Below are 27196 nucleotides of genomic sequence, written 5' to 3' on the forward strand. Positions count from 1 at the left end.
TTTTTATACTATGAAGGACTTTCATAGAGTTTTTCTCTGGTATAAGCAAATTAATATATTGCCTAGTGAGCATATTAAAATTTTTGAGAAATAATAATTTAACCTGCTGATAGCGTTGCAAATATAAGAAAATATTTTTTTCTTTTTCCAGGAAATACAAAAGACATCATAATGATATATGAAGAAGATGCAGAGGAATGGGCTCTGTACTTGACAGAAGTATTTTTACATGTTGTGAAAAGGGAAGCCATCCTGTTATATCGCTTGGAGAATTTCTCTTTTCGGCATTTGGAGTTGCTGAACTTAACCTCTTACAAATGTAAACTTTTGATATTATCAAATAGCCTGCTTAAAGACCTAACTCCAAAGAAATGTCAGTTTCTGGAAAAGATACTTCATTCGCCAAAAAGTGTAGTTACTTTGCTTTGTGGAGTGAAGAGTTCAGATCAGCTCTATGAGTTATTAAATATCTCTCAAAGCAGATGGGAGATCTCAACTGAACAGGAACCTGAAGACTACATCTCTGTAATCCAGAGTATCATATTCAAAGGTAGTGTTGCCAAACCTTGTTTGTTTTATTTTTATTTGTTTTTTTGTAATTATAGAATTGCAAGTTGTTTTAGAACCAATAACTGATGTCAGGATAGGAATAAGAAAAATGAGAGCTGATTTTATTCACAGTATGTTGTACTGTCCACAAAATACATTAAGGTTCTTAATTTTTAGCTCTATTCCAATCAAGGCTTATTCCTTGTTCTAAAAATGGCTTATAAATATTCTTTAGGGCAGCCTGGATGAGATCATGGCAGAACAAGTATGGTATGCTCAGTCATATGACAGTTTGGTTCTGGAAGCTGGTTTCTTATGTAACTGGTGAGGCATGAGTTAATGTACTCTAGTAGTGTTACCAGTCAGTAGCAGTTCAAGGTTTGAAGGTCTGGGTTACAATTACAGAGCTTTTAAAATTTTAAGCATGTAACCTTTAGATAAAAGAAAATACAAGGTCCCATTAATTAATTAATTATATTTCCATGTAGTAATAAAAATGCTGCAGCTTACTAATGTTAAAGCTTCTCCCTTCCACAGTTTTATTCTGCTAGGTGTGAAAAGGGTGCTGTGGTCAGCTGCTTCCCTGATTTCCTTAGTCTGCCCTTTGCTCTCAACTCCCAGTCTTCCAACTATGGTTTCATGGCTTAAAGGGAAGGAGTGAAGCTATTATTTTATCTTGGCCACATCAGATTAAAAGTTGGCTCTTTTTTTTTGGAGCAAATTTCTGAGTTTTTGGAAATTCCTTATTCGCTGGGAATGTCTCTCCTGCAGTTTCTTAATGAGTCAAATAGTCCCTCTTCTCTAAGATCATAGCTGTGGGTGTCTAATGCATATAGATTCTTACTGTTGAGTTCTATGGCTCCTTCATGTGTCTCTCATGATGAAAATGGCACTGAGATATCTCCTGGCTTGGTGTTTCTCCTACCTTGTCCACATCTATCTGAAGATAAACCTTCCTTTATCTTCATTTATCTTTTTCCGGACAAATTCTGGGCATACAAGCCATTCCCAGAGTAGCTATCACCATCCTGCCCTCAGAGCAGCAGTACAGCCACAGTCTGTTGCCTTTAGTAATTTCCAAACCTGGATCCAGCACAAGTGTTGGAGTTCTGTAAATCCAGGGAACCTATATCAACCCCAAATGGTTCGCTGGAAGCTTTTCTCACTATACTTCTTCCTTGGTGGAAAGCAACTTTCTTCTTACCGAAATTCCTTCTTATTTTCCAGTATTGTAACCTCTTCAAATTCAATGGTTTTTTTTTGTTTGTTTGTTTTGTTTTGTTTTGAGACAGAGTCTCGCTCTGTCATCCAGGCTGGAGTGCAGTGGCATGAACTTGGTTCATGGCAACCTCTGCCTCCCAGGCTAAAGCAATTCTCGTGCCTCAGCCTCCTGAGTAGCTGATATTACAGACACGCACCACCATGCCTGGCTAATTTTTGTATTTTTAGTGGAGATGAGGTTTTACCATGTTGGCCAGGCTGGTCTCGAACTCCTAACCTCAAGTGATCAGCCCACCTTGGCCTCCTAAAGTGCTGGGATTACAGGTGTGATTAAAGCATTGTCTTAGTTGTCTATTGTTGCATAACAAGTTTCTGTAAATTTTAGCAACTTAATACATAATGGTTATATCAGTTTCTATGATTCAGGAATCTAGAGAGGTTTAGCTGGGAGGTTCTGGAGCAGGATTTGTCATGAGGATGCAGTCAAGCTGTCCAGAGCTAAGATCCTCTGAAGGCTCCACCGGGTGAAGATCTACTAACAGGGCTTCCATTGTCGACAGTTTCCTTTGTTATTGTGATTTTAATAATCCCTTGGTTGGCTGAAGGTCACTTCTAATCATTCCTGAGGAAGGTCCCTTGGAAGCAATGTTTCTGAATTCCTGAATGTTTAAAAGAGTTTGTCTCTTGTCTTACACTGAAGGTAGAGTTTGTCTGAGGACAGTATTGCTCGTGCTCTTCTGTCTCTAGCATTGCAGAATTTACAGAATTTTTATTTGCCTAGCTGACTAAAGGATTCTTCATTGATAGTTGAAGTTTAGTGACTTTACTAGAATATTTTAGTGCTGACTATTCTGGATTATTTTTCCCAGGGACATGCTTTCTTATTTCTGTTTGTGTCTTTTTCCCAAAATGTAGAGTCAAGTCTTCTTTTATTTCATGAAGAATTTCTTAATTCTTTATGTTTATGGTTTATTTTTCAGGGACTCCTTTTTTATGTATTTTGGATTTCTTCAATCTGCAGTGCACTCTACAATTTCTCTCTAATCCCTTTGACTCTATTAATATCTAATTAACTTAGTTTGCATTTTCACTTAACTTTTGCTACCATTTTATACTTTCATGATTTTCTCTTTCTCTGTATTACTTCCAATCTCTTTCATTTTCATAGTACTTTTACTTTTTTTCATTGTACCATTTGGTTGAGCACCTATAACAAAATTCACCTCTTGTTCTTAATTCACTCACCTCTCTCTAACTTCTTGCATATCTGCACTATATAATTGCTTTCAAAAGGTGATTTCTATTCATTACATTTTAAAAATTCATGGTGAAATGTTTGGTTACAATTTTCAACTTTGTTTATAGTAACATGTGTTTAGTTTTTGCTCCCCATCTCCATTGGTTTTCTCCTTTCCTCTTTTCCTCCCTCCCTCCCTTCCTTCCTTGCTTTCTTTTTCCCTCCCTTCCTCCCATCCTTCCCTCCCTCTCTCCTTCCCTTTCTCACTTTTTCTCTTTTAGTATCTCTATATAGATTCTATGCTTGTTCAGGTTTTCTTTCTTTTTTTTTGAGATACAGTTTTGCTCTTGTTGCCCAGGCTGGAGTGCAATGGCATGATCTCGGCTCACTGCAACCTCCGCCTCCCAGGTTCAAGCAATTCTCCTGCCTCAGCCTCCTGAAGTAGCTGGGATTACAGGCATGTGCCACCACACCTGGCTAATTTTGTATTTTTAGTAGAGATGGGGTTTCTCCATGTTGGTCAGGCTGATCTTGAACTCCCGACCTCAGGTGATCCACCCACCTCAACCGCCCAAAGTGCTGGGACTACAGGTGTGAGCCACTGCACCTGGCCTCAGGTTTTCTTATGTGTCACTGAGAAAAGTGAGTTTTTTTTGGTCTGGCCAATGGAGATAGAGTGGGTTTTGTTGTTTGTTCTGTTTTGTTATTGTTGTTGTTATTTTACAATAAAAGACTGTACTTCTCTGCTTCCACAGATGTAGACTGCTTTCTGTAATATGATTTTTCTGTATAGTTCTTAATTTAGCCTCACTTTGTCTGCTTTTTAGAACCAAACTGCTTCCATAGATGCTTCTCCCTCAAATTGTTGCCTCATATCTACAATGTACCCTTAACCTTATAGGAAGTATGTTTGCTGGCTGTTTTTTAAAATCTGCAGCTTCTGGACTGTTTCTTCAAAGTGTCTTTTCTCTGTTTCCTCCTGTACACCCTTATGCTGTATCGTCACTGTTTTAGGAAACAGTTCATTGAATTTGGGTCTAGGATTTCACTGTTTCCTATTTCCTCTAAATAGGACATTTGCATAATATTTCCTCATTGTCTATGTGTTGGGATGATTTCCAAGAATAAAAAGGGGAAATATTCACAGTACACCATAATGTTCAAACTGGAAGTTTTCAAGTTTCTTATGATCTCTTTTTCTCTCTGTCTTTTTAGTATTCCTCAAGTACATTAAACTTTTTTGAGTGAAAAGAAAAAAGTGTTACAATAGGAAAATTATTTTTTTAAATCACAATAAAGCACAAGTAAGTGTATGCTACTTTTCTCCCTGAAGATTCTTAGTAAAATTTTAGATGGCTCCCCACACCCATAATTTCTATTTATTCGAAGAACTCATGTTGTTTTGGCCACTTGAACTATAATGTCACTATTATGTAAAAATATTTGATATATACCTTTTTGTTGTTTCAGTTGTTTTGTTTTATGATGAGTATTTTTAGGTGGATATGAAAGTGGTATTCTGCTATGTCTTCAAATTATATTTCTATTCATACTTGATAAGAGGAAAAACTCACACCTTATAGACAACACAGCACCATTTTGGAGACACTATTATCTCTCATCTGCCCACATTGATTTTGGACTCTGATTTCTTAGAGTAACTTAGATGTGCCAATTGGAAAATATAACCATCTTATTTGGAAAAGGGTGTTCAAATATAGTGTATTTTTGTCTGAGGTACAAGAATGCAACCAGAAACATATAGTTGTATTTCCAAGTCTACAAATGCATCTCCAAACTGCATAAAATAACTTTTATATGTGGGTTGTGTCCTTTGAAGAAATTGGTTCTATTTGCTGTAGTCTATGCAGTGATAAATTTGCTTAAGTGCTCTGCTAAATTATTTTATGTTTATGTTGCCATTCATGTTGAAAACATAAAGCCTCGTATTTAAATTGATATCAGTACAAAAAAATGGGTGAAATAGGACAAAGTGTGGAATTCAGATTTTACTGTCCCTTTTCTACTTTTCCTCATTCCATAAAGAAATTATACAAAGAATAAGGGAAACTTATTATTCAGAAACAGGCTATGAAAAAGAGAATAATAACAATGCCAGGAAAGTCATGGAAGTAATTAAATGTTCTAATATATTAATATAAGACAAAGAAAAATCAGAGGAAATTTTAAGAAATAGAAAGCTATTTTATAATTAATCAAGGCTCCAGAGAAAAGTTTTTAACATTAAAAATTTTTTTAAAGATACAGTAATTTATATTTTCTCCTAGTATTTTATTTCCTTTAAAGGAATTAAGAAAACCAAATTTCCTGTCTTCTTAATTCCCAAATTGGGAATAACACAAATCCAGATGTATTTCCTCTTTTCTGTGTGTTTTATAATCATTTGTATGACATTCCTTCCTTTTTCTGTCTTCTATTTGTTAGTTTTGGTGTTTTACCTAGTTTGCTTCTCTAGTCTTTCCACATTTATAGGCTTCATACAGCATTGTTTATACGTGATATAAATAAGCTGATCTGAAATTGTTGTAAAATCAATTGCCATTTCTGAGTATCACCAACATGTACTTGAATCCTTCTGGTTTTCAGGATCCTGGCACCTCTCCAAGGCCTCTGTCCTCCCTTGTTCTTTGTTCTCGACTCTGCCCCGGTCACTTGTGGACAAGGCATGCTGGTTTGCTTGCAACCCCTGAGCTACCCTTTACCAACAGCTCTCTCCATGGCTTATTTTCTCATATTTTCTTCATTGTCCATTAACAGGAAAAACTTCTCTTTCTTGAAGAACCTTAACATTTCCATTTTGTTTTTCTGTTACCAAACCAAGGATTTCAAATTTTTAGCTTTATTTTACACTTTTTAAAAGAAGGACAAAATGAATAGTAATGTAACAGTAGAATTATTGGAAAGGCAAAACAAAACAAACAACAGAACGGAAACAAACTATGCAGAAGCATTGTTTTCCTTTCTTTCTGTCTGTGCTGTGTATTGCTTAAGAACTCTGACTCACTGGACCTTCCTAGAACTGGTCAATGAGATGTCATAGCCTTTCAAATGAAGTCCTTCCTTTTTGCATGGTCTTTCAGCTCTTTGAAGGTATGGCTCCAGCATGGGTGTCCAGGCCATTTCTGTCACCAGCATTAGTGTAGACACATACTGTATACTAGGGTAATTGTATCATTCACCATTGAACAAACACAGCCTTTCCATTTTTGCCTTCACTCCATTGTTCTTTCACTTTTCTCTTCATCTGGAGTATCCTTCCACATATTTTCAGTTGAAATCTCAACCATCCTTCAAAGTCAGTTGAAAAGTTGCTCTATTAATAAATTCATCTCAGATCATTTCTGCTTGAAAAATATTTTCCTCATCTTATTCTATTAATTTTGATTATTGCATACTTATGACTCTTGTTACATTCAATATTCTCTGTAACTATTTTTTTTTACCATTTCTTTTCTTCTCCTTATAGCTGTTCTACAAATGGAATGTTGTTAACTTTCTTTTATGCCTGGCACAGGTGGCTCACGCCTGTAATCCAAGCACTTTTGGGAGGCTGAGGCAGGCAGATCACTTGAGGTCAGGAGTCGAGACCAGGCTGGCCAACATGGTGAAACACAGTCTGTATTGAACATACAAAAATTAGCTGGGCATGGTGGTGCACACCCATAATCCCAGCTACTCAGGAGGCTGAAGTAGGTGAATCACTTAAACCTGGGAGGTGGAGGCTGCAGTGAGCCCACATGGTGCCACTGCACTCCAACCTGGGCGACAGGGCAAGACTCTGTCTCAAACAAAACAAACAAACAGAAACAAAAACAAAAAAATTTCATTTTAAAAATATTTCAGCATTCTCAACCTCAAAAAAACCCCACAAACCTAGAAAGGACAAATTGTGTTTTTAAGGATTGTGTTTATAAGAAACAGATTTATAAATGTTTCTGGTACAGTTTGGTTTTTCTCTTTATTGAAACCTCTTGATGAAAGGTTTACTGTGGGATTCTTGTCAAGAATACATAACCTCAATCTAATCATGAGGAAATATCAGACAAATCAAACTGGGAGATTTTTGTGGAATCAAGGAAGATTCTACAAAATAATTGCTCTGTACTCTTCAACACTATTAAAATCAAGAGGTTTAAAAGAAAGAGTGAATTATTATTTCAAAATAAAGTAATCCAAAGCCATCAGCTTGGCACTATCCCAGAGCTTTCCCCATCTTCTACATTCAATTAATTTCTGTGGCTTAGAACTGTAACTCCGTGCCCATTTCTCATCTATTGGCCTAGATCTTTATCTTCCATTTCACAGTCTACTACTAGAACCTCCCAGCTGGTGGCTTTTTTCCTCCCTACTTTTCTAAAACACACGCTAAATTATGGGGCTCTACGTCACCTATGGAATAAAGTCAAAATACCTTAAAGTAGCAGGCAAGGCCTCTCATAATCAAATATTATGTACAATTTTTTTTAAATTAGCAGGATTTAAAACACTTACTTTGATTGTTCACAAATTTAGACAATAATCAATTCTATCAGTAAATGTGTAATGATAATTTAGTATATTTAGGACTAAGACCGGTACAACAGTTTTTGTGCTTCTAGAATTTATTAAGGTTTGAAAAATTATTAGCTGCCAACTTTAAGATTCAGGGATTGAATACTGACTTTTTTTCTTTCTCTAAGAAACTAATAGTTGATTATAACTTCAGAATTCCAATTAAAGTGATGGATTGTTGGAAAAGAATATTACTCAAAAAGTCTGAATTATAAATTGAGTTCAGGTATCTGATACTTTACACAAGGGTTTTATTTTGTCCCAAAGAGTTTCTCTGGCTTGCATGATTTAATAAAGTCGCTCAAATTATTTCTGAGACTGTAAGGACTAAGGTTTCAAGGATTTTTCCCTCAATGTATGGTACATATTCAATTTCTCTTTGAAGAAGCTTTTTATATGTTAATCAATTTATCTTTTTAAATTCTATTTTTAATTCTTTCATTTCGTTTTTTAAAATGTCATGTTTGGTAATTCTCATGTATATTGAAGAATGAAACTCAAACAACAAAATGATTAGTAAAAATTTATTAGTCCTAGGCAGCAGAATGTAATTATGATTTGTTTATTGCTAATAAAATAAGATAAAGACATTTGATCAGGATATTTTTAGCTGTGTTGGTAAAAGCATTCTGTATACGACTCTGGATAGCTTTTCTCCTCTCCCTCTCCCTCTTCCTCTCCCTCTCCCCTTTCTCTCTCTCCTTTTCCCTCTCCTCTCTCCCTCTCCCTCTCCTCTCTCTTCTTTTTCTTTTCTTTGTTGAGACAGGGTCTTGCTCTGTCACCCAGGCTGGAGTGCAGTGGTGGGACCTGGGCTAACTGCAACCTCCACCTTCAGAGTTCAAATGATTCTTGTGCCTCAGCCTCCGGAGTAGCTGGGATTACAGGTGTGTGCTATGCCCGGCTAATTTTTTTGGATTTTTAGTAGACATGGGGTTTCATCATGTTGCACAGACTGGTTTTGAACCGCTGGCTTCAAGTGATCCACCCACCTCGGCCTTCCAAAGTGGTGGGATTACAGGCATGAACCATCATGCCCGGCCTCTGGGTAGCTTTTAAACATATTCATATTATGAATGTATACACCCTATTTCTGAGTTCTACTGCCTCCTTTTTTGAATCAAAAACTAAGCTACACTGTTTCATATTACTCAGGATCATCGTATTATTAACAACTTAGAAGTTAGCTTATGTTATTCTTTGCTTTCCAAAAATCTTACCTTTCTTTAGATGATTTCCTCTTTATCTTTGCTAAAAGCTGATTTTTTTTTTCACATTTCAATTCCACATGGGAAATGATCATCTGCTGCATAAACAGCATGATTCCAAGGCTTTTCTGAAAATTGACTCTAGTGTTAAGGGGCAGAAACTATGTACAGAGCCCAGGAAAAAACAAAATTTTACTGCCTCTTATTATAAAATATTTAGTTCTGAAATCTATGCCAAGACAGTTGGTATCCTGAAGTCTACCTGTAATTCAAGGTCCAAAGAAATCTACCCTTATGTGATGATTGAGCCATTGGAGGGAGATTATACCTTTGAGCTGTGTTTGACTTGAACATATGCTCTCCCTTAGCTGGTGACCAGCCACTTGGTAACCTCAATAATTATTTTTCAAGACAGACACTTTAAACTTTATTTTCTTAACATCAGTAACATTTTCTTGTTCACACATATTTATGCTGGAAGTTAAGGTATAGGATCATATGAGATTAGTTAACAGCTTGATTCAAGATGATGTATCTGACACTGTTTTGCCATATTTTTATATTTCACACAGGAATAGAGTGAGAAACTTACATATTTTAACTTTATTCTTGACTGAGAAACACAATAGGTAGTTTAAACTAAATTAAAAAATAAAGATTTTAAAAGTCAGACATTTTATGATATCACCAAATGAGAATTCACTTACACTCATTTATTGAAGGATATGTATTTTTAACCTTAAGTTTTCATAAGTGATTTCAAATTACTTTTACTAGTGTCTTAATATTCTCATATGTTGAGAGAGCTGAAATTTTTAATATCCCATTTTATAAGTTGCATAATAGAAGGGTTGAAATTACATTTTTTTTTCAGGAACTATATTCATTAAATGTTTATGGTCGTACTCTTTACTAGGCAATTATTATTTCCTTTTGATTGTAAGAGAAATATTAAGATATATGGAAATCATCACAAGTGCTCCTCTAAAGCTCATCTCATACGTGTATTTTTTTGACTGTTAGTAGTATCATAATGCTACAAAATGTATTTCTAGGGAGGTAAGTAATGTTCGTCAATCCATTTAATAGCTTCCCATATGAGGAAGCTTAACTCTTATTCAACATTACTTTTTATTCAAGTACTTTTGCAGGAATTCACTTTGACTAACATTATGGAAATTGAGAACCTGTATTTTTCAGCCCCGTTATTATGCTACCTTATCCCCTAATAAATGCTCTATCATCCCTTCAATTCTTAAGCAGGGAGGATTTGTCTGAATCATTGCTTCATTATTCACAATGACCAGCACCATATACAATAATAACCTTTTTATTCAACTGGCCAAATTCTTTACAACTCTTGAACTTCTTTTGGAATATGAGAAAGTGTGATTTATATCTAATGTGTAATTGTTTCTTAGGCTTTCATAGCTTTTTAGAAACTAGGACAAAGGAGATATACAATTGCTTTTTTTCCATATTCTTTCCAAGATAGCTAATATATAATTTCAAATATTTAATTTTATAGTGTATTTAATCTCAATAAATATATGATGCCTGACTTTGAATTATGGACAATAATTTTTAAATTTAAAGAAAAAAATATGTATTTTTGTTGGGAACAGGCCCCCAAAATCTGGCCATAAACTGGTGCCAAAACTGGCCATAAACAAAATTTCTGAAGCACTGTGACATGTTCATGATGACCATGACGCACACGCTGAAGGTTGTGGGTTTACCAGAATGAGGGCAAGAAGCACCTGGCCCACCCAGGAAGGAAAACCACTTAAAGGCATTATTGTGCCTTAAGGACATGCTCCTGCTGCAGATAACTAGCCTGAGCCCATCCCTTTATTTCAGCCCATCCTTTTGTTTCCCATAAGGAATACTTTTAGTTAATCTATAATCTATAGAAACAATGCTCATCACTGGCTTGCTGTTAATAAATACATGGGTAAATCTCTGTTCGAGGCTCTCAGCTCTGAAGGCTGTGAGACCCCTGATTTCCCACTTCACACCTCTGTATTTCTGTGTGTGTGTCTTTAACTCCTCTAGCACCGCTAGGTTAGGGTCTCCCCCACCGATCTGGTCTTGGCATATTTTGAGTGAGGGTCTCACTCTAGAATGCAGTGGTGCGATCTCAGCTCACTCTAAATTCTACCTTGCAGGTTCAACCAATTCTTATACCTCAGCCTCCCAAGTAGCTAGGACTACAGGCATGCGCCATCACACCCGGCTAATTTTTTTATTTCTAGTAGAGAAAGGGTTTCACCATATTGGCCAGGCTGGTCTCAAACTCCTGGCCTACGTGATCCACCTGCCTCAACCTCCCAAAAGTGCTGAGATTACAGTCATGAGCCACCGTGCCCAGCCTAAAATTAAAACATGTATATATTTAAAAGCTTTTTATTTTTCTAATTATAAAAATAATACATACTCATTGTAAAAAAAAAATCTGAGTAGTACAGAGAACATAAAAGAAGCAGGAAGAAAATGTCACTTAGAATGACAATACCCAGAGGCAATCACTGTTAACATTTTGGCATATTTCATTCCATATATAATTCTGATTGTGCAGAATATAAACTATTTAAAAGTTGAGAGAATCATAATATGTTAGAGGAAAAAGCAAGGCATAAATTATAAGTATAGGACTAAACTTAAATGAATATGTGAATATCTTTTTTTAAATTAAACAAAATCTGAAATGATAGGCCAAGATTTCAAATTTTGCCTTTGGCCCAGAAATGATATATTGACAACTATTCCATGAGAAATGAAAATCTCATGGAAATCAACAGTGAACTCCAATGAATGATTCCAGTTTGGAATGAATAATTCAAAATAATGAAAGAATAGATTCTAATGGTAATAGTCTTAATTACACAGAATTGTTCAATATGTTGATGTAGGGAGGAGCAAAAGTTTTATAGATAAGCTACTCACAGATGAATTATTGTGAAAAACAGAAGAAGTTATAAATGTATATGAAGAATTTTCTGGTACTTCATATGAAGAATTTTAAAAAACCTTTCTTATAAATAAATTAAACCAGTTATAGCATTAAAAGTGGTCTCAAATAATATCTCCTCAAACATTGTTATTTGACAGATTGTGAAATTGAAATTCTGACACCTTGCATTCTTTGGGCAAGACCCGTGGTCCAGAAGTGGGGAAGAATCTGGTAGAACCCATGTTCAGTCAGAACACTGGCTTCTCCTTTCCAAAGTTCTAAGCCAAATGGCAGTAGCACTTAGACAAGAGAGTATATGATTTCTCTTCCATTATTTGTTCATGATTGATCAATTCCTTTATTCCTTCCATTTAAAAATTAATTTTTAACATTCATTAATAAATTTATATGAGCCAAGCACCAATATAAGAACTTTCTACAGATTTTAAAGTTTAATTGTCACAAAAATATTAGGTGCAGTTACTAGTACTATTCTCATTTTTAAGTAAAAACACAAACAGAGAAGGCAACTAGAAAATAACAGAGCTGGAATGTGGACCAAATACTTCTAGTATCCCCATTTCAAATAACTACACTCTTGAACAAATTTTGGTTTGACTTTGAAAAAATAATTTTTAGGCTACTCGCAGAGAACTAGATCATTTCTAATTTCTTAGATATATACATACTCAAGTCTGATCTATGTGTTCAGGTTTTTATATTTCAGAGTCTAGGATGAAATCTGAGGTGGTAATATTGTCATCTTGAAATATAAAAACCCGGGCACATGGACAGCTGAGCTAATGCTGTCACAGGTGGTGAATTTTCCCTTTCTTCATCACCTATATTTTCAGTCATGAGAGATTCTCAGCTTTTATTTGGCACCTCTGCATTCTAGGTTTCACAAGAGTGTCACAATTTAACATATTTAATGTCTTAGACATCATTTCTTGATTTACACATATAAACTTGCAATTTATTTTATTTGAATCCAATTTCAGTTATCTTCCATGCTAAATGAGCTTTAGAAAGTTTTTCTGTCTGGAACAGTATAGTAATACTTAGAAAATTTAAAACTTTTAAAGTAAATGATTTTCTGAATTTTCTGTTGGAAACATTTTCTTTTTCACACAAAAAAATGTATTTCATTTTAGGCTTTACATTTCAAAATTTCAAACAAAAAACTGTCCACTTTTTTAATGTACCATCTTCTTAGTACACCTACTTTCCTCTTTGGTCTCATTATAGTAAGGTTTAGTTTCACTTTTCCTTATCAATATTACTTCCCTATTTTGTACTTTTTTGATAAATATTCCACTATATTAATCTTGATTCAGTGACGTAAAATGGTGCCCCATAGTGCCTTCTTCAAGAGCATATTAATCATACCAAATTACTCTGATCAAAATGCATTCAGACACTTTCTTCATATTATCCTTTTGATCTCTGGGATGTATTTTCATATTATTAATTGAAACATTAGTATTACACATTTTATCGTTTTTTCCTTTATTATTATATTCAAATGTTAGGAATGCTTTCCCATAACCCTGGAACCCACTTAGATATTAGTGATGCTTCTTCCGTAAACCAGAAAATTCATATTTTCTGTGTCTAGTATATTGTCTTTGCATAATTTTCTTTTAAATATATGGCTACGGCCAGGTGTGGTGGCTCATGCCTGTAATCCCAGCACTTTGGGAGGCCGAGGCAGGTGGATCACGAGGTCAGGAGTTCAAGACCAGCCTGGCCAACAAGGTGAAACCCCCGTCTCTACTAAAGATACAAAAAAAAAGATTAGCTGGGCATGCTGGCACGCACCTGTAATCCCAGCTACTCGGGAGGCTAAGGCAGGAGAACCGCTAGAATCTGGGAGGTGGAGGTTGAAGTGAGCTGGTATCACGCCATTGCACTCCAGCCTGGGTGACAGGGCAAGACTCGGTCTCAAAAAAAAATAAAAATGAAAATAAATAAATAGAAGTGGCGAGAGAGGGCATCCCTGTCTTGTGCCAGTTTTCAAAGGGAATGCTTCCAGTTTTTGCCCATTCAGTACGATATTGGCTGTGGGTTTGTCATAAATAGCTCTTATTATTTTGAGATACGTCCCATCAATTCCTAATTTATTGAGAGTTTTTAGCATGAAGGGTTGTTGAATTTTGTCAAAGGCCTTTTCTGCATCTGTTGAGATAATCATGTGGTTTTTGTCTTTGATTCTGTTTATATGCTGGATTACATTTATTGATTTGCGTATATTGAACCAGCCTTGCATCCCAGGGATGAAGCCCACTTGATCATGGTGGATAAGCTTTTTGATGTGCTGCTGGATTCTGTTTGCCAGTATCTTATTGAGGATTTTTGCATCAATGTTCATCAAGGATATTGGTCTAAAATTCTCTTTTTTGGTTGTGTCTCTGCCAGGCTTTGGTATCAGGATGATGCTGGCCTCATAAAATGAGTTAGGGAGGATTCAACATAGTGTTGGAAGTTCTGGCCAGGGCAATTAGGCAGGAGAAGGAAATCAAGGGTATTCAGTTAGGAAAAGAGGAAGTCAAATTGTCCTTGTTTGCAGATGACATGATGGTATATCTAGAAAACCCCATTGTCTCAGCCCAAAATCTCCTTAAGCTGATAAGCAACTTCAGCAAAGTCTCAGGATACAACATCAATGTACAAAAATCACAAGCATTCTTATACATCAATAACAGACAAACAGAGAGCCAAATCATGAGTGAACTCCCATTCACAATTGCTTCAAAGAGAATAAAATACCTAGGAATCCAACTTACAAGGGATGTGAAAGACCTCTTCAAGGAGAACTACAAACCACTGCTCAAGGAAATAAAAGAGGATACAAACAAATGGAAGAACATTCCATGCTCATGGGTAGGAAGAATCAATATCATGAAAATGGCCATCCTTCCCAAGGTAATTTACAGATTCAATGCCATCCCCATCAAGCTACCAATGACTTTCTTCACAGAATTGGAAAAAACTACTTTAAAGTTCATATGGAACCAAAAAAGAGCCCGCATCGCCAAGTCAATCCTAAGCCAAAAGAACAAAGCTGGAGGCATCACACTACCTGACTTCAAACTATACTACAAGGCTACAGTAACCAAAACAGCATGGTACTGGTACCAAAACAGAGATATAGATCAATGGAACAGAACAGAGCCGTCAGAAATAATGCCACATATCTACAAGTATCTGATCTTGGACAAACCTGACAAAAACAAGAAATGGGGAAAGGATTCCCTATTTAATAAATGGTGTTGGGAAAACTGGCTAGCCATATGTAGAAAGCTGAAACTGGATCCCTTCCTTACACCTTATACAAAAATCAATTCAAGATGGATTAAAGACTTAAATGTTAGACCTAAAACCATAAAAACCCTAGAAGAAAACCTAGGCATTACCATTCAGGACATAGGCATGGGCAAGGACTTCATGTCTAAAACACCAAAAGCAATGGCAACAAAAGCCAAACTTGACAAATGGGATCTAATTAAACTAAAGAGCTTCTGCACAGCAAAGGAAACTACCATCAGAGTGAACAGGCAACCTACAAAATGGGAGAAAATTTTCGCAACCTACTCATCTGACAAAGGGCTAATATCCAGAATCTACAATGAACTCCAACAAATTTACAAGAAAAAAACAAACAACCCCATCAAAAAGTGGGCGAAGGACATGAACAGACACTTCTCAAAAGAAGACATTTATGCAGCCAAAAAACACATGAAAAAATGCTCACCATCACTGGCCATCAGAGAAATGCAAATCAAAACCACAATGAGATACCATCTCACACCAGTTAGAATGGCAATCATTAAAAAGTCAGGAAACAACAGGTGCTGGAGAGGATGTGGAGAAATAGGAACACTTTTACACTGTTGGTGGGACTGTAAACTAGTTGAACCCTTGTGGAAGTCAGTGTGGCGATTCCTCAGGGATCTAGAACTAGAAATTCCATTCGACCCAGCCATCCCATTACTGGGTATATACCCAAAGGACTATAAATCAGGCTGCTATAAAGACACATGCACACATATGTTTATTGCGGCATTATTCACAATAGCAAAGACTTGGAACCAACCCAAATGTCCAACAATGATAGACTGGATTAAGAAAATGTGGCACATATACACCATGGAATACTATGCAGCCATAAAAAATGATGAGTTCACGTCCTTTGTAGGGACATGGATGAAATTGGAAATCATCATTCTCAGTAAACTATCGCAAGAACAAAAAACCAAACACCGCATATTCTCACTCATAGGTGGGAATTGAACAATGAGAACACATGGACACAGGAAGGGGAACATCACACTTCGGGGACTGTTGTGGGGTGGGGGGAGGGGGGAGGGATAGCATTGGGAGATATACCTAATGCTAGATGACAAGTTGGTGGGTGCAGCGCACCAGCATGGCACATGTATACATATGTAACTTACCTGCACATTGCGCACATGTACCATAAAACCTAAAGTATAATAATGATAATAATAATAATAATAATAAAAGAAAAAAAAAGAATTCAAGCATATCAAAAATAAATAAATAAATAAATAAATAAAAAAAAATAAAAAAAAAATAAAGTGATAAAAAAAAATAATAATAAATAAATAAATAAATATATGGCTACAAGAATAATTACATTCTTTTGGAATACATGTATTCCCCTTTGGCTTGGCTACTTATCCACTAAATAATGGTTTAGCTAAATCACTGGATTTTATTGAGCTTCTACTATGTGGCAGGCCTTTAATCCATGGACTTGAGGTAGATCCAAAGATTATTGATTATGGACATCCAGATATCACAATCTAATGAAAGGGACAGGAAAGTAAATAATATGTAAATAATGTAATGCAGTGTGACAATAGTTCTAATGAGGTGCAGTGCATCCAAAGAGCTATTGCTAAGTGGGAGATAGGAAGGATCTTCCACTAGAAGCAACCATTGATGTGAGTGTTGTAAAGTAATTAGAGGGAAAAATGGGGTTAGGCACAATAGGCAAAACAGAAGAGCCTATATGAAGGAATGAAAGATTGTGGTTACATTCAGGAACTGGTGAGAAGATTGGAATGGCTGCAGTGGGACACCATAGTCACACATGAAGCAAACCAGGTGGGTCATGAGGGCCCTTCTTATCTCAGAACACAAGCAAATCTGCTGACAAGGCCCACTTGCTAGAACTTCTCTTGTGTGAGGCTGAGGAAGGACAAGATGTAGGTGGATCTGCCAAAGGTCTTTTACAAAACCTCAGTGCAAAGTATGACTTTGTGACCAAGAGCAGAGGGTTTGGAGTCAGACAGACCTGGGTTTAAGTGAAGCTTTGTGACTTATGACAATTTATTTAGATTTTTAAAAACTCAATTCTTAGTAAAATCATAATTCTTCTCAGAAAATAATGGTTGCATCCCTTGGGATGAGTGTGAGGATTAAATATGATTATGGATATAAATTTCTACATAGGGCATTTGAGACATAGTCAAAACTCAGTACCTATTACCTTACTTTTACACCAACCCCAAACAAGTTTCTTTTAGGGCTTTATCTATCAATAGAGTGATCCTCAAGGAAAATTTTCCTAGACCTAACTGGAAAGGATCCTTTTTCAGTTTAACATACCCTACTGAATAAATGGGGAGATAAACGAAACTTATTTCTGTCTCAAAGGTGAGTAGACTCAGTTTCTACAATTTTTTTTAAGCTGAGGATCGGATATACTTATATATAATATTTCTGAGAAAGTGAAAGGAAATTAAAATATTATTTAGAAGGTTGTTTTATATGGAAGCAAGCAGTTTCAAAATCATTTTACCTAGTCATATGAAAATATGAAACTAAATACTATTCTGTTCCATGATGTGATTATCATGTATTGCATGCGTGTGCCAAAATAGCTCACATACCCCGTAAATATATGTACCTACTATGTACCCACAAAAGTTAAAAATTAAAAAATTAAAAAAGATACCACATCACCAAGTTATTTATGTACATATAGCAGTCAGATATTTTAAATTTACAAGTTAAAATAAAATCCTCAGATATAGCATCCCTGAATTTTTATGAAAATATTCCTAAATATGTCAGATTAATATGTTGATTAATATTCTGAAAAAATGCCAAAAAAAGCCTGCTGTCAAAATTCAAGTACTACCTCTTAGGTAACTGTAAAGAATTTGAAGCTACTTGAGGGAAAACAACTGAGATATTTACCTGTGTTTTTCAAATCCATTTTAGACCAAGAAGAATCATTATTACCTATTGGTAAGGATTACACATTTGACACAATAAAAGTAATTGTTTTCTCTAGCAGTGAAAATCAATTGACAACATATAACTGCCTCTGGGAATTCTTTATAAAGTAAATCATCCTTGTGAGATAATTCAGTGAGAAACAAGAACTGATAAGCATACTGACTTACTCATAAATTGTCATTTCTATGTAAATTAGCAATCCTAACTAAAACATCAATACAATGTCAAATAAGGTATAATCTTATGCTCTGGTAAGAATTAATGCCTTAGACATTTTTACTAGAGCTTTGGGCCATATGTGTTTTTTTTTATTATACTTTAAGTTTTAGGGTACATGTGCACAATGTGCAGGTTTGTTACATATGTATACATGTGCCATGTTGGTGTGCTGCACCCGTTAACTCGTCATTTACCATTAGGTATATCTCCTAATGCTATCCCTACCCCCTCCCCCGGCCCCACAACAGGCTCCGGTGTATGATGTTCCCCTTCCTGTGTCCATGCGTTCTCATTGTTCAATTCCCACCTATGAGTGAGAACATGTGGTGTTTGGCACACATATGTTTATTGCAGCACTATTCACAATAGCAAAGACTTGAAACGAACCCAAATGTCCAACAATGATAGACTGGATTAAGAAAATGTGGCACATATACACCATGAAATACTATGCAGCCATACAAAATGATGAGTTCATGTCCTTTGTAGGGACATGGATGAAGCTGGAAACCATCATTCTCAGCACTATCGCAGGTACATGTTGTTTTTAACAGCTCTGAAAATTTTGTGTTTTTGATTCCATCAGATAATTCCTGTGATAAATTGGCTGCTGTATGCATGGATAAAACTGTGGGTTGGGAAACAGTATAGGGTAGTGTATTAGTCTGTTTTCACACTGCTATAAAGAACACTCAAGACTGGGTAATTTTTAAGAAAAGAGGTTAAATGGCTCACAGTTCTGCATGGACAAGAAGGCCTCAGGAAACTTAAAATCATGGTGGAAGGTGAAGGGGAAGCAAGGAATATCTTACATGGCAGCAGGAGATAGAGAGGGCCGGGGAAGTGCTACAGTTTTAAACAAGCAGATCTTGTGAGAACTGACTCACTATCATGAGAACAGCATGGGGGAAATCACCCCCATGATCTAGTTATCTTCCACCAGATTCCTCCCTCAACACCTGGGGATTACAATTCGAGATGAGATTTGTGTAGGAACACAGAGCCAAACCATATCTAGCAGTGATCAAGGTTCTCTGAAGTCTGACTGGCTAGGTATTCTCCTGACTTCAGCAATAACTAGCTGTGTGGCCTTGAAAGAGTTCATTTATTGCTCAGAACCTTATTTTCCTTATTAAAAATGGCAACTCCCATCCCTTTTCCTCACACTCCCTGTCAGCATCTGCTGCGCTCCAGATTTTACTCATATATTGTTTGCCTCCCCCCATTAGATTGCAAGTCCTATGAAGGAAGGCTTACCACCATGTCTTCTGCATCCTGAATAGCACCTGGTACATAGTTGACTGGTAAATATTTGTTCAAAGAAATCCATATAACGAGGATAATATTATTGCCTGCCTCTTGGGTTGGCAGAGTGTGTGTGTGTGTGTGTGTGTGTGTGTGTGTGTGTATATATGTATATAGTGAGTTAATATATGTAAGGCACTAAGAATAGTACTGGCACATAGTCAATGTTCAGTAGTTGTTAGTTGTTATTCATATTCACGAGAAGTTTGGGGTATTTATTTTATTTTTGTATTTTGTCTTTTTTTAGTTTTTTTTTTACTATTTTTAATTTTTCCATAAGTTATTGGGGTACAGGAGGTATTTGGTTACATGTGTAAGTTCTTTAGTGGTGATCTGTGAGATTTTGGTGCACCCATCATCCAAGCAATATACACTGCACCATATTTGTAGTCTTCTATCCCTCACCCCTACAGGTCCCTCAAATCCATTGCATCATTCCTATGCCTTTGTCTCCTCACAGCTTAGCTCCCACATATCATTGAGAACATATGATGTTTGATTTTCCACTCCTGAGTTACTTCACTTAGAAACAGTCTCCAATCTCATCCAGGTCACTGCAAATGCTGTTAATGTATTCCTTTTTAGGATTGTGTAGTATTCCATCATATATACACACACACACACACACACACACACACACACACACATATGTCTCACACAGTTTCTTTATCCACTCGTTGATTGATGGGCATTTGGGTTGGTTCCACGATTTTGCCAGATTCGCTCCCTCCCCTGAGTTCTGGCCAGGAGGCTTCCTGCCCCGTTCAAATTGTTACAAAGTTCAGCTAGAGAATTCCTTCTCCCTGTGGAGTTTTACCCCCCTGCTCCTCTGGCCATCTTCCTGATGGATCCCTTTGGCGCCAGTGAGGAATGGCTGCCTGGGGACCCAGTGAGCTCCCAGGGCCTTTCTGCTACCTCCTCTACCTCTGTGTTTTGCTCTGCTCTCCAAATTGACTCAGCCAGGGAAAGTTAGACACTTCTCCCGCAAACAGATCTTCAGCTTCTCCAGTGGGGGTGTGTGTTCGGGAGAGGAGGGTCTCCCTTTCCCACTTCCGCGGTTGGGGGCACTCATAGTTTTGGGGGGGTCTCCTGGGTCCTGTAGGAGCAGTCGGCTTCCTCCAGAGGGTCTGTGGGTCCTCTGGGGATTGCTGGTTTGTTCTTGCAGTTAATCTGGAGCTAAAATTCACAATGCGAACCTCCACTTGCTGCTCTGTCTGGAGTTGCACTCTAGTCCTGCCTCCTGTCCGCCATGATCTCCAGTATTCATTTTAGGTCAAACCTACATTTTAATTTTTTTTCTTTTAGGCAATAAATTAATTATGGCTTCCATTTCACTTGCTAGCTAGAAGTCATCACTAAAAACACTCCAGTTTCTACACAGTAACTTAAGGTTTACCTTGCTACATTGGAAAAGGAAAGATTAGGCACTAGATCCATTTGGTAAGATAATACAGTCATGCACTTGAGATATAAGAGAAATACAATCCAGTGTCAAGGGCATGCAATTTAAAGTGAAGAGTAATATTATTTTATTAATTGCTTCATGCTTTATTATTTAATTTAGCTATTCAATCGTGATAGTAAAAACAAAACAGAACAAAACAATTCTATTGTTACTTAAACATAGGTAATTTTAATGTACAGCCTCTTTTTCATACTCTTTGCAATGGCAAGGGTCTCTAACTTTTAGGCATTAGAGATGGATGTCCCTTCATTCTCTTCCTAGTCTCTCTTTCCAGGATCTTGTTTATGCCCTTCTAGCATCCTCCCACCTCTCCCTTTCAGCGATGCAATCACTTCCCAAGTTCTAGCTGCTTCATAGGCTTATCCCCTTATCTGCTGAGCCACGGAGGCAACTGCGGCTGGACATACATTCCGTGCTCTTACTTCCCTGCACTTAGCCACTTATACTTTACTTAAGCCTATCACACTAGGTTCCACAGTTACATGTAAAAACCTGTAGTGTACTGAAGGCAATACCAGAAATGGAAACATTAAAGTTGTCATTACTTCCCTGAGTCTCGTGGCAATTGCGGGTAGGCCTTTCTCAAACAGCGGTTTGGTACTTTCTTACTCTTAATCCGCTTCTTCCAACCTCATCTCCTTGAAGTGTGTTCAGTTGATATACAATAATGCATTTATTTTACCAATAGTTATTGAGTGCTAGTCACTTCCTCGATCTCATGGAGACTGGAGAAAGGAGTTATGAAAATATAGGTCCAATGGCTAGAATGTTCTCTCTCTTCTCTTCACCATTTTAAGTTTAAGACCCACTTCTGAGGAGGCCAACCTGAATGCCTAATACATGTCTTTAGCTTAACAATGAATATACAGTGGTGGTGGTGTTTTTAGTTAGGACATGGAGATACACACACACACATATACACACACACAAATATATAAGCATATATATGTATACACACACTCATATTCTTAGGACATGGAAATATAGGTAATTTGTATGTATTAACACATACTATATATAAAAAAATTATGTGTGTATATATACACAATAAAATGTGTGTGTGTGTGTATATATATGATTATGTCTAATTACCTTCTAAACTATTTAAAGCTTATAAAAAGGAAAATTAACTCAAATTGTTATCTAAACAACAGTGAAGTTTCATTTTCTACCCAAGGGCCAGAAAAACTTTGTCATTTATTTACTTTGGAAAATCTGGGATTTTTCTATTGAATTTACTACTTATGGCTCTGTTACTTTATTCCTAGGTAAATTCTATCTGCTTTTTAGTTTTCTATGTCTGTTTAATACAAAATACTATATTCTCTGCACATTTTAGAAAAGTGTTAGAAGAGGAAAGAAAGATTCTATTTGGCTTCACATTTTATTGGGGAGGAACAGTTTCTCACTCACAGAATTTAAGAACTATCTACAAATAGTTTTAAATGTTTGACAGAAATTCAGTAATCCATCACTGGACAGGGATTATATTTTTAAATGTGTGTTCAGAATGAAATACAATGTCAGTAAAAGTCTTGATAAACTGTAAAAACTCATTAGAGTATAAAATATTTTTATTATTGCACTTAATGTGAGCATACCTTGATTTGTTCTGCTTTGAATTTGCATTTGGGTGTCTTTTTGTTTGTTTGTTTGGTTGGTTGGTTGGTTTTTTTTTTGAGAGGGAGTCTTGCTCTGTCACCCAGGCTGGAGTACAGTGGTGCGATCTAGGCTCACCACAACCTCTGCTTCCTGGGCCCAAGCAATTCTCCTGTCTCAGCCTCCCGAGTAGCTGGGATTACAGGCGTGTGCCATGACACCCAATTAATTTTTTTTTTTTTTTTTGTATTTTTTGGTAGAGACCGGGTTTTACCACGTTGGCCAGGCTGGTCTCGAACTCCTGACCTCAAGTGATCTGCCTGCCTTGGCCTCCCAAAGTACTGGTATTACAGGCATGAGCTACCGTGCCTGGCCTGTGCTTTGCTTTTTTGTGCTACACAGACACTGCATTTTTTACAAATTGAAGGTTTGTGGCAACCTTTTGTTGAGCAAGTCTATTGGCACCATTTTTCCAACAGTATGCACTTGCCTCATGTTTCTGTGTCACATTTTGGTGATTCTTGTACTATTTCAAACTTTTTTCATTATCATTATGTCTGTTGTGGTGATCTGTGACAAATGATCTTTGGTGTTACCATTGTGATTGTTTTGGGTGCCGTGGACTGCACCCATACAAGACAGTGAATTTAAGCAATAGACGTTTTGTGTATTCTGACTGCTCCACTGACTGGGTATTCCCCCATCTCTCTCCCTCTGCTTGGGCCTCCCTGTTCCCTGAGACAAAACACTATTGAAATTAGGCCGATGAATAAGCCTACAATGGCCTCCAAGTGTTCCAGTGAAAGAAAGAGTCACACATCTCTAACTTAAAATCGAAAGCTAAAAATGATTAAGCTTAGTGAGAAAGGCATGTTGAAAGCCAATATAGGTAGAAAGCTAGGATTCTTTCTCCAAACAATTAGCCAAGTTGTGAATGCAAAGGAAAAGTTCTTGAGGAAAATTAAAAGTGCTACTCCAGTGAACACACAAATGATAAGAAAGCAAAACAACTTTATTGCTGATGTGGAGAAAGTTTGAATGATCTGGATAGAACATCACAACAGCCATAATATGTCCTTAAACCTTTTTCAGACCAAGGCATATGGTAGATAGAATAAAGTCCTGTCCTTGAGATATAAATCATTTAAAAAAACCTAACTAGGCATGGATTTATTTGATTATTAAACCAGGCAACAAGTATTTATTAAGCTTCTACCATGTGCCAGGCACAATTGTATGCACTAGAGTTATAGAGGTGTCAAGTTCGACTAAGGTGTTGGTAAGAAAAGGTCCTCAAAGGAAGAATGAGTGAATTTGGGTGGGCGATAAGAGTAGGAGAGGGGAAGGATAATCTTGGGTGGCGGTTTATATTTTTAGTTGAGAATCACTGTCAGTTAATAGTTGTTGCTCCTATGAATCTCCTGGTGAAAACACCTACAAAGTAGACAGCCAAGCCTACACATTTAACCCTTGGGAAAAAAATGCTGGAGTTAGCCCTTCTCTTATCAGTTTTTCTTTCTCGGTTGTCTTTGGGAAGGGTGGTAAGTGCAGGTTCCATTCTGTTCCCTTATTCAGTCCCAGTCCTAGCTAATTTTGTTTTACAATATGCTAGTTTTATTCTTAGGGCAAAAGCAAAACTTCCTTTTGCTGAGTAGAAGTAGCAGCTGGGAAAGTCCCAGTTATCTCTGTTCCAAATTAGGTTTTAACTTATTAACATTATCTTTGTCCCAGGACCTTCTTCTGCTCTTCAACTTTTGAGTTTGTGGTTTCTTCAGTTTTGGAAAGTAATTAGTTTTGGAAAACGAATTTTCTATTTGAAGTTGTCTTTTCCAAACATGTTTTGGGCTCTGTTTTCTCTGTAGTGATGTCTCTGTTCATTTAGTTCCAGATTAACTTTTATCTTTGAGAAACTCCTCAAAATTTGTTCTTATGTAATTGCAACATTTATCAATTTCTAGTGCTTTAATACATTCATTCTCTTACAAGCAATCTTTTCTATTATTGCATTTATATGTTGTAGAGTGGGAAAATAGATACATGTTCTCAGTCTGCAATCTTCATCATTTCATTCCTCTACTTGAATTAAATATACATACATAATTTAAACCTGTAAAATAAATACATTTTCAGTGTAGAAAAATCAGAATATATATTACATATACTGTATTATTAGATGTTATTAATATTATATATTTATATCTATTTAGTAAATTACACATGACCCACAAGCCAGAAAGAACCACTCAATATTTTTGGGGTATATATACATATATATATATATATATATATATATATATATATATATATATATATATAGCAAGTCTATTCTCATTCATTCAAGCCTATGTCTTTAATTCCTACCACATAGCTCTGTATATGTACAGTTTTTATTTTACTAGAATGGGAGCCTACTAAATTGACAATTTTGTAACTTGAATTTTTTCAGTTATATCATAAACTTGTTGCTGCTTGTTAAATACTCCTTGATAGAGTTATTATTAGTTTTATCAATTACAACTTTTATCACATAACATATTTTTATCTTATTCCTTATTTCTTAGATTGCTTCCAATTTTCTCCATTACAAACACTACTTCTGTGAATATTCATAGAGATAAATCTTTTTGTACATTTGTGATTATGTCCCCAGGGTAAATAAAATAACTTTTTTTACCTAATATCACAGAAGAATTAGCAGAAAATCCTGGATACTGCCATGGTGGAATGACTTCTCCTGCTTTTAAGGTGTATTAAATAAAATCCATTTCTTAGTTTTTCTACAAACTCACAAAAGTATTGAGCCAGTTTTATACAAACTTTCACTATTTTGATCTGTATGTCTATGTGTGTGTGTATAAGACAGGAGGAAGAGAGAGAGAGAGAGAAAGAGATTGCTTATGAAAGTATTTTAAATTGTTAGTGAAATAAGGACTGTTTTTCATTTCAAACAAGACTAGTACTGAGAGGAAGCTGGAAATCCTAGGTGCTTTTGTGCCTTAGTTCTGCAACTGTCATAAGACAGAAGAAAACAAGAAAACTTTTCTTCTCAGAAACAGTGTGGAGACAGCTCCTCCCTCTCAAGGGAGGCTCTCTTTTGTTACTCTGCTTTTCTGATAGAATTACCTATATGGAGCTGGTGACTTCTCTTTTTTTGGGTACAGTGAGACCAACATTCTAACTACTTCCAAATCTACTGCCTTTGACTCTTTCTTTTTACCCTGTCAATGCTGCTTAGCCAAAGACCACCAGGAATGTACCTGCACTTAAAGTCTTTGGATTTTTTTTCTTGTTGCAATAAAGAGAAGGCACATCAGGGAGAACCATGGGGTATCTCAGGAAAAGGGCATTAGAAAGGACTTGGAAGATTTAGACTTGTGTTCAGTGATTTGAGGAGGGTTCAAGGAAGCAGGGCTTGGATATAGTTTGCCTGCTATCAAGAAGCAGACGTAATTTTATGATTTGACATATTAATGGAATATTAATGACTCTACTTGGAAGTAAGGGACCAACTTTTCTGGTCTGCTTGAGACTGAGGGGTTTCCTGGGGCAGGGCATTTTCAGAACCCAAACCAGGAAATTCCCAGACAAACTAGGAGGAGTGGATCACACCATGTAGAGGGTAGGAGAAATGAGATGAGGCTACAGCTGGAATTGCTAAAGAAGCAGTCATTCATACTAGCCAGGATTTGGTCATTTTTGTGGTTTGGGCAATGTTCATTATTTTGTCTAGATTCTGACATGATTACAACGTGGTCTTGTCACCCTCTTGGTTCATCATGGTGACAGAGTGGCCTTGTCTAATTTTGATGTTGTTGGTGCTCAGTAGAAAACCAGATTCCGCCTCTGAGTGGCAGGCTAGCTTCCGGAAGACCAAGGCATTCTCATGGTGCCAGCCTAGTTTCTAACTGTCAGGCGCTGCTTTTCTTTTTTCTATTTCCCTTCTTGGGGGATTTCAGGGCTGCTTTTGGGGGGGCATGAGTTTATAGATGCGACCTTCTCATTTCAAGAGTTTTAATTTTAGCCACATTGGTTCTGTGCCATAGTGAAACATTTTGGGCTTTGAGACACTGAATAATAATAAAACATAATCTATTTCTCTTAAGACATTTTTTTAATAGAGAACAATGTTTTAATGATTAAGACTAAATGCTAAATTACTGTTAAAATTTTTAAAATCAGATGCTATGCTCCTTCTTTGAGATTCAAAATTTATATTAGCATATTTCAGTGTTCTTAGTAATACTGCTATAAGGAAACCCAATTTATTTGATATAGACACTTATTTCCATAGAATGCATTAACATTTTGATGAGTACTAGTATTTCACTATTAAACTAGTATTTCCTAGAAATAAATACCAGTTTAATTTATTTAGTGATTGTCCCATAATTGCGGTTTCTGTTTTTTTTAAATTAGAAAATGTAAGGGGCAAATAACTATTCTGATTTAAATTGTTCTGACTTAAAATAAATGTCCTTAATAACCATCATGGAAAACAAATGGTTTTATGTTTTGCAGATCTACTGTTTTAATATTAAGAGAAAATATAAATGGCGACTGGATTCTATTTTTTGGAAAACACTTAACTAGTAGATGAA

The 27196-nt window shown here is 36.3% G+C and overlaps 1 protein-coding gene across 1 annotated transcript in view; it reads left to right on the top strand.

Annotated features, from left to right (window-relative positions):
- Window positions 1-27196, top strand: part of BANK1 (B cell scaffold protein with ankyrin repeats 1) — a 315422-nt gene that overhangs the window by 41712 nt on the left and 246514 nt on the right. The window contains exon 2 of the mRNA XM_054485718.2: window positions 152-550. Within this exon, the coding sequence (XP_054341693.1) occupies window positions 152-550 (399 nt within the window). The remainder of the gene's footprint in view (window positions 1-151; window positions 551-27196) is intronic.

This window comes from Pongo pygmaeus, chromosome 3, assembly GCF_028885625.2.
Source record: "Pongo pygmaeus isolate AG05252 chromosome 3, NHGRI_mPonPyg2-v2.0_pri, whole genome shotgun sequence".
NCBI classification, from domain to species: Eukaryota; Metazoa; Chordata; class Mammalia; order Primates; family Hominidae; genus Pongo; species Pongo pygmaeus.